Source organism: Cebus imitator, unplaced genomic scaffold (assembly GCF_001604975.1).
Source record: "Cebus imitator isolate Cc_AM_T3 unplaced genomic scaffold, Cebus_imitator-1.0 Scaffold128, whole genome shotgun sequence".
Taxonomy (NCBI): domain Eukaryota; kingdom Metazoa; phylum Chordata; class Mammalia; order Primates; family Cebidae; genus Cebus; species Cebus imitator.
The window spans coordinates 2,516,238-2,525,528 of NW_016107443.1; the positions used below are offsets into that span (position 1 = coordinate 2,516,238).

Here is a 9,291-nt window from a genome sequence, read left to right on the forward strand (position 1 = left end):
AAAAAAAAAAAAAAAAAAAAAAAGCAATTTCAAAATAAGTATCCCAGATACCAAGGGCAAAACTATACATGCTTCTCTTGGTATCACATAGGAGGTCAAGCCATCAAGCCATCCCCTAAGATAGTCTGTGCAATTCATCCTCAAGCGCCCCCACAGCCTTTGGTCAGCAGAGCCCACACAGGAGACAGGAAAAAGGGTTTTGCTTTGTACTCACTCTTACAAAGTTGTCAGGGAACAAACCTCTCCTGCCGTTGATCTGTCCCTCCCACCAGCCTCCATCCTCCTTCCTGATGTTGGTGATGATTTCACCCACGCTGATTGTCAGCTCATCGTCGTGCTGGGCCTGGTAGTCAAACTCCACTATGGCCTCCACTGGAAGGAACAGGGAAAACAGAGTAATTTAGGTCAGATGTTGGAGAAGGCTGAGGCCCACTATCCCTTGAAGGCCAGTAAAGTCACATTAAAGGGACTTCCCCTCTACAAATATTCAAAATAACAGGGCCACACACAGTAACCCAATTTTGGTTAACCTGAAGCCTATAGCACAGAAACCACAAAGTGCTGGTCTGTGGTCTGGCATAGGCAGCGTGGCCTACAGGTCTTGGGGTCAGCAGGCGCTTCAGAGCGAAAGCCACATGATGACATCCAGCTAACAATATTTGCCCCACCCAGAGGGGGTCCAGCATTGTCTCCCTGAGCTCAGAGTACAGACAATAGATGTGAGTTTGACTTTTAGGTCTCCCATCCCCTGCCAATACTATATGATGCTAACCTCTCTGGGTCTCAGTTGTATAAAATGTCAAAGCTAATAACTGCCATCTGATATGGTCTGTGTCCCCACTCAAATCTCATCTTGAATTGTAGTTCCCATAATCCCCATATATTGTGAGAGGGACCCAGTAGGAGGTAACTGAATTATGATGGCAGTTATCCTCATGCTATTCTTGTGATAGTGAGTAAGTTCTCACAAGATCTGATGGTTTTATAAGAGGGCTTTTCCCTCTTTTGTTTGGCATTTCTCCTTCCTGCCGCCATGTGATGAAGGACGTGTTTGCTTTCTCTTCTGTCAAGATTGTTAAGTTAGGCCTCCCCAGCCATATTGAACTGAGTCAATGAAGCCTCTTTCCTTTATAAATTACCCAATCTTGGGTATGTCTTTATTAGTAGCATGCGAACGAACTAATACACCATCCTACAGAGGTAACACCCATCTTGCAGCGACAACACGTGTAAAGATGGCTGGTACAGAGGGCCTAGTTGGCCAACCCAATGTCTCAGACCACCTACATCAGAACCCCAACTGCCCTCCCAACAGATGAGCTCTTACACATCAATTCCATTATTACACTGTTTTCCTGATCTATGACAATCACTCATACTTGGCAACAGGCAAAGGCAACAGGTAAAAAAAGGTGGGTGTTCTCACTGACAAAGTGCCAATGCAAATTAGCAGCATTAATCAATCTAAAAATTAGTTAACTGATGCATGTATCAATTATACAATTCATTTAGACTGGGCGTCTCCTCATGACCACCTCAGTATGAACCAATTTCATAACCTTTTCCTTCTTTTTTTTTTAAAGACAGAGTGTCACTCTGTTGCCCAGGCTGGAGTGCAGTGGTGCAATCTCAGCTCACTGCAACCTCCGCCTCCCTGGTTCAAGCGATTCTCCTGTCTCAGCACTCCAAGTAGCTGGGATTACAGGTGTACACCACCACACCCTGCTAATGTTTGTATTTTTAGTAGAGATGGTGTTTCACCATGTTGGCCAGGCTGGTCTCGAACTCCTGACCTCAGGTGATCCACCTGCCTCAGCCTCCCAAAGTGCTGGGATTATAGGAATGAGCCACCACGCCAGTCCATCTTTTCCTTTTTTAATTTGCAGATCCATATGAATGAATGAATGAATGAATGGCAAATGAATGACTATAAGTATAACAAAAATTAGATGAAACCCCAAGTGGTGAATTAGCAATTCAGAAATTATGGTAAAATAATGGAAGAGGAAAAGTTAAATGAGCTCTGTAAAGCATTCATATACTAAAATTAACTCAAAATAGATTACAGACCTAAGTCTAAGAGCTAAAATTGTAAAACTTTTTATAAGAATGGATAGGAGAAAATCTTCATGACCTTAGGTTTGGCAAGTATTTCTTAAATAGGAAACAAAAAGCACAAATGAGTTAAAAAAACTTCAATACACTGAGACAGGTTTTCCAGGAAAAACACTGGTAGTGAGTGGAACGTGGGCTTTGTATATCCATTCAGGACAAATTCCCAAAGCACTTCCAGTTCCAAACATCCTATCTACCCAGGTTGGTGTGTTCCGTCTGTCCACTCACAACATCTGCTAAACCAGACAATTCATAAGCAACTCAGAGTGAAAATTCCTTTATCATTTTTTTTTTCCAAAGTTAGCTGGCTTACTTTACTGTCATAAATCTGCCCAGGATGAAGTTGAGTTGTGAACCATTCTCATCACTTATTAAAGAAAGGAGTGGAAGAACATGAACAAGGCAACCTTTGCAGATTTCTCTGTGTTCCTGACAAGTACGAAGGCACAAACACTCTGACTTTATTGTACCATGCTATGCTCACCACCCCAGCAGTTAAAATGAGCCATCATAACAATTGGAACCAGGTCAATTAAAACACAGCTTTCCTCAGATAGCCTAGATATTGATCTATTAAACCTTTGCTGGCTCTTGCCTGTAATCCCAACACATTGGCAGGCCAAAGTGGGGGAGTTATTTGAGGCCAGGAGTTCAAGACCAGTCTGGACAACATAGCAAGACCCCATCTCTACACAAAAAATTAAAAAATTAGCCAGCCATGGTGACACACATCTGTAGTCCCAGCAACTGGGGAGGCTAAGGCAGAAGGATGGCTTGAGCCCAGGAGTGTGAGGCTGAAGTGAGCCATGACTGCATCACTGCACCCCAGCCTAAGTAACAGAGTGAGACCCTGACTCAAAAACAAACAAAAAAAGCTTTGCTATAGGAACTGAGATTACAGTAATAACTGTTCATGTTCCAGATACTTTTTCCTACACTATCTCAACTCTCCCAACATTCTGATGCCCATCTTTCCAATTAGAGAGCTTGAAGCTCAGCAAATAAGTTATGTTTATTTTCTGACCTAGTGCTCTCCAGTGGGATGTGTTCACTTCACGCATCCACTGAGATGATGGGAAAAAACAATTAGAATGTCTGTTGATTTTAACTTTAAAAAAGTAGTGATTCAACTTCTCTATTGTTCCATTGACAGAAATGACACAGGCTCCTTGACCCAGTCCCCAGGACACACAGTCAGGGATCCTTCAAGGGGCAGGAAGCAGCCGGAGGGACAGTGGAACCAAGGAGTACCACCAGAGCAAGCACCAGCATTCTATGTGATGCTAACTTCTCTGGGTCTCAGTTGTACAAATGTCAAAGCTAATAATTCCCATCTGATATGGTCTGGCTGTGTCCCCATCATGAGGCACCCTGCAGTTCTGCAGCGCCTCCTGGTAAAGCCTTCTTATGGCTATCACCTCTTCTCACTGAAATCACCCTCAAAAAGTGGGTCAGTAGTTTGAAAAGATGTGTGTAAAGAAAATAGAAGCTGTAGATAACATGAGGCCAAGTGCCAAGAAAATGGCAGAGCTGCCACTTAGGCTTCTGCTAGGAGCTCTTTGCTAGCCACATTGGGAGGATACATCAGATCTTATAGGGAGATGGCCCCTAAACTCTCAGTTATCAAGATCATTTGTAATATGTGTTTCCTTATACCCTTAACATTGGTATAACTGTGGAACCATTGGGATTAGCAAGATATTTTAAAAATATGTACCTGAACCATGAAGAAAATGTCTTCATTTTTCCACCAATGTCTAAAGTCATACAATACTCAATTTATGTGTTTCAAAAGTTTGTTAAGCCTAATAACAACAGTATAGGAGCTTCTCTGGGGTCTTCTTGTTTTTCAGTTAGTACAGTAATATATGCGTACAATCTATAATTAATTAAGGAGATACTAAAAAAATTTTTTTGAGACAGGGTCTGGCTATGTTGCCCAGGCTGGAGTGCAGTGGCACCATCTCAGCTCACTGCAACCTCTGTCTCTCAGGCTCAAGTGATCCTCCCACCTCAGCCTCCCAAGTAGCTGGGACTACAGGTGCACACCCCCACACCCAGCTAATTTTTGTATTTTTTGTACAGACAGGGTTTCACCATGTTGCTTAGGCTGGTCTCAAACTCCTGAGCTCAAGTAATCCACCCACCTTGACCTCCCAAAGTGCTTGGATTACAGACACCTGCCACCACGCCTAGCTAATATTTGTTATTTTAGTAGAGATGGGATTTTACCGTGTTGGTCAGGCTGGTCTTGAACTCTTAACCTCAAGTGAACCACCTGCCTAGGCCTCTCAAAGAGTTGGGATTACAAGCATGAGCCACCATGCAGGCCACTGCCCTTTCTTTAAACTTAAGTAATCATGCACAGCCTCCTTGCCTTCTGGCCACAGCTGGGTTCTAACGCCTCCACATCACCTTCTAAGCTCTTCTAGGCCCAAGGCCTCCCTGGCCCCTGCCACTGAAGCAATGTCAAGCTGTGTCTTGTCTTTCCCATGAGCCTCTAAATGCCTTCTAAGTATGGATCACCCTTAGTTCTGCTGGGGCCCCTATAAGCATCCATGACATGCAATAGGTGCTCAATATGACTTCTCAGCTTGCATTTTATGATGGTAGACCGTTCCCAGCCCAACAAAGGTGCTACTAAAATGTCAAGTGTCAATCACATTTTGCAAATTGAGTCATATTCTTCCATGCACTAAGGGAGCTTGCTATTTAAAAGATCCTGTGGTTAATTCTTCTGTAACATGAATAGTTACTTCCTGCTTTACCTTTCCTATCAAAATGAATTTTTTTTACATATCAGGTTTCTCTAAGACATCAGATATCATCTTGCCTAATTTTTTTTCTGAATTTTACAGATGAGAAACTGAGACCTAGAAAGTTCCATGACTTAGGCTTAGAGAGATTGAGAGGTAAATAATAGCAGCATCAAGTCCAGGGCTATACTCTCCTAAATTACAGACCATTGGAGAGAAGGAAGGATTAAAGAAGAGGAAACCTGTGGCTTTGTTAAGAGCTCATAAATCATGAGGATATGTCTCTCCTACCCTTTCTGAAGGCTCTTTCCAGTGTCCTCTGCAAGCCTTTTTGAAAGGTTTAGAACTTTGTTGTCCAATACAGTGTCACTGCAAATGTGGCTAGTGAGTATTTGGAATGTGGCTAGTCTGAACTGACATGTGCTATAAGATACATCCCAAGTTCCAAAAACTTGTTTAGAAAAAAATAATGTGAAATAGCTCATTATTTTCCAATCAATTGCATGTTTAAGTGATGTTTTAGATCTGTTGTGTTAAATAAATATATTCTTCAAATTCATTTTACCTTTTAAAAATTTTATTAATGTGGCTACTAGAACATTTAAAATGACATATGTGGTTTGTCTCATGTCTCTATAAAACAGAATGATTTAGTATAATACTTGGCAAACAGGTGGTGAAGATCTTGGATGATACAACACAGCCGAAATTATATCACAAGAGCCCAGAAGAAAGTCTATGCCCCCAAAACCTATTTCCTTGTCTTCAAGAGGCTGCAGGGCAGGAAGGACAAAACGTTACCTAAGATTTTTTTTAAGCAGTACCCCTTAAGAAACTACCTCTGGGCATGAGCAGAAAATTAAAACATTAAGCTAAATAAAATACATCAGAGGTGTAAATAACAGTAAACAAAATTCCATATTTAAAGACAACATAAATTACAAAACTTAAGAACATCTCCCCATCAGAAAAATACCACCCTCCAGCTGTCTGCTGTGTCAAAAGCCAGCCTCCACAAGTTTGCTACATCTACTGTCGCTGCAAAAACCAAGCTACAGTTAACCTCATGTTACAAGATAGAGCCAGGGGAGATAAGAGATCTGCTTAGAAATGCAAAACACTTCACCCTCCCCTATACCTTCAAACTTGCTGGAATGTTTCCTGCCCCAAAGACGAAATGGGTGGTTTTTAACTGTGGGTTGGCTAAGCCAGCTGCCTAGCAGGTTCCCAGGGCCAGCTTCTCACGGCGGCAGTGGCGGCGGCAGCGGTGGTGGTAGTGGTATTTCCGTGGTCCTGCTCTGTGACCACTCCCTCCCTACCTCTGCTCACTCTCCTTCCTCTCTCCTAGAGCCGGTTCACCTCGCTATAATTTCACACTGACTTACCCCAACCATACTGCAACCATCATTTGGGAAAAGCCCTTATCTTTGCCAGTATTCTAAATCCCTCACCTAGTATCATGTCTGCTTCAATAAATATTTGAATAAACCAGAAAGCATGAAGGAAAATGAAAGTTTCCAATTAATTTCCTCCGCTGCATATACATATATGCAATGTCGCAGAGGTCTCAGTGCAGTAAGCTTTAATCATTTCAGAAGTAGAAATGTTACACACTTACTGCTTCTGCACTTACTCTGTTCTGTGAATTCTGAAGAATAAATTTTTAATTTTAGTGTTTTGTTTCAGCCCTCTGAAGAGCATAGAAAATCAAGAAGTCATTTTTTGCCAAAAAAAAGACTTCACCAAAAAATATCATGAGTGCTGATCATTAGAGATGGAAAGAACATCAGATATCACCTTGTCTAATTTTTTTCTGAATTTTACAGATGAGGAACTAGGGCCTAGTAGGTTCCATGACTTAGGCACAGAGAGATTGAGAAGTAAATAATGGCAACATCAAGCCCAGGGCTATGCTCTCCTAAATTACAGTTCACTGGAGAGAAGGAAGGATCTAAAAGAGAAAGCAGAGAAATCTGAGACCAACAAGATACAGACTTTCACACCACTGATGGGGGCAGAGGGGATCTCTTTTTTTTCCTTCATGTATAACATAGTTTCCAGAATACCCAGACAAAGTTACACCTGTCAGGAACATATAAAAACCTATGTTCAAATCTAAAAAGACAGAAAACAGGTCAGTGGCTGCCTAGGGCTAAGGATGGGAATGGGGATGGACTGCAGATGGGTATGAGGAATCTTTTTGAGGTGATGGAAATATTCTCAAATTAAACTGTGGTGAAAGTTACGGAATGCTGTGAATTTACATGAAAAGTATTAAACTGTACACTTAAAATGGGTGAAATTTTATACCTCAATACAACCTTTAAAAATAAAAATTGGGCCAGGTGCAGTGGCTCACATCTGTAATTGCAGCACTTTGGGAGGCCGAGGCAGGCGAAATCACCTGAGGTTGGGAGTTCGAGACCAGCCTGACCAACATGGAGAAACCCTATCTCTACTAAAAATACAAAACATTAGCCAGGCCTGGAGGTGCATGCCTGTAATCCCAGCTACTTGGGAGGCTGAGGCAGGGGAATCGCTGGAACCCAGGAGGCAGAGACAGTGCCATTGCACTCCAGCCTGGGCAATAAGAGCAAAACTCCATCTCAAAATAAATAAAATTAAAATCGAAATTGGCCAGGCATGGTGGCTCACGTCTGTAATCCCAGCACTTTGGGAGGCCGAGACAGGCAAATCACAAGGTCAGGAGTTTGAGACCAGCATGACCAACATGGAGAAACCCCATCTCTACTAAAAACACAAATATTAGCCGGGCGTGGGGGTACGCACCTGTAATCCCAGCTACTCAGGAGGCTGAGGCAGGAGAATGGTTTGAACCTGGGAAGTGGAGGTTACAGTGATCCAATATTGCAGCACTGCACTCCAGCCTGGGTGACAGAGTGAGACTCTGTCTCCAAAAAAATAATAATAAAGTTAAAATTAAAAATTCTATGCAATACATATTTGAGAATTTATTATTGTAGATTTTCAGTCATTGAGAGGGTAGACTGTGTTTGTGCCCTAGGGGGAGAACACTCCCCATGCAGGGAGGGGAACTATTTGGGGGACCTTCCCTTCCACCATGAGATAAATAGTTTGAAGGGACTGCCCATCAACATGCCCTGCCCTCCGCCAGCCAATGTACAGCACGGAACCCAACTGTGACTCAAAGCAATGTGACAAAGATTGGAGATGGCTAGAACAGATTCCCCCACCAGCGCTCTCAGAAGTAGAGATCCCTGAAGCTGCCCAGTTGCAATCTTTCTCAGACCTGATCTTCTAGCTTCTCCTACCATGCTATCAACTACCCAAATGCCTTCTGATAAACCTTTTTTGCTATCTTAGTCATGGAAAAGTTGGTTTCTTTTACTTAAAACCAGAGAATCGTAACAGATACTCATGCATCAACTTTATATACACACACACTTCTCTACGGAAGTACGCACAAGGCTAAGTTCTTACCATCCAGTGCTTCCCATTAGTGTCAGGGCTGAAGAGTTTGGGGGCCTGAATTTCCCAGGCCAAGGCCACAGGTACTGTGAGGATCTCCACATACAATAAAGCTGTCCTACATACCAGTCACATTTTCCTTTTGGTGTCTTCACAAACACACCACTAAGGAACACCAACCCAACAAGCAAGTAATTCCCAAGGCCTGCATCTTAAACACTGAACATCAGCTTCGCCAACGAAGACAGGCTCAGAACACAGACTCCAATGACAGAGGGTCTCTGGGCCTAAATTCTCTCTCTGAGCAGGAGGCAGCACCCCTGTGGCTGGATGGCCTCTTGCAGGGTTCAACAACGTCTATAACAGGCCCAGTAGCAGCTCAAAGAATTGGGCAGCAGCAGGGAAAGGGGAAAAGAGATGAATCAAGAAAGAAGAGAAAAAGCAAACCCGGCTGTGTGAGAGGAAAGACAGGCCCACCATTATCTGCCTCAGACACCACTAAGGGCACTCTTGTCACTTGCTGCTTTCCAGGACAGCCCAAGTATGCACCAATGGTCCAAGCCTCTCAAGTTACTGTGATCAGCCTTGATTCCACTCTTACCTCCACCACAACCAATGCCCCCCGAAAGCAGAGGGGCACTCAATCAAAGATCAAAATGAGATGCAGGGCCTGGATGGGAAACTGTTCACAAAACCTGAGGGCCTTGAGTCCCTTACAGCTTGCCTTCTGAAGCCTCTGCCTCACCAGGGCCTGTCCCTGGAACAAAAGCTCAAGGAGCAAGAACAAAGAGTTATCAAAGGCTTCCTGACTGAAATTAACCTTTGCAAACCTAACACACAGCTTTTAAGACTATGCATTAGATACACGGGGTAAGAATAACTTGACCAGAAGACGACGTTCTAAGTGAAAAAGAAAGAACGGAGAAAGTGTGCAGGTGACTTTACAGGTTAAAAAAAAAAAAAAAACTAG

General features: G+C 43.0%; 1 protein-coding gene across 6 annotated transcripts in view; it reads right to left on the bottom strand.

Moving 5' to 3' along the window:
* The window catches only part of SH3KBP1 (SH3 domain containing kinase binding protein 1), a 383,287-nt gene that overhangs the window by 327,038 nt on the left and 46,958 nt on the right, over window positions 1–9,291 (bottom strand). For 4 of the 6 annotated variants that reach the window (XM_017540642.2, XM_017540638.2, XM_037742805.1 and 1 more), the window contains exon 2: window positions 215–372. In XM_017540642.2, the coding sequence (XP_017396131.1) occupies window positions 215–372 (158 nt within the window). The remainder of the gene's footprint in view (window positions 1–214; window positions 373–9,291) is intronic. The other 2 variants (XM_017540641.2, XM_017540645.2) reach the window with 1 other exon arrangement.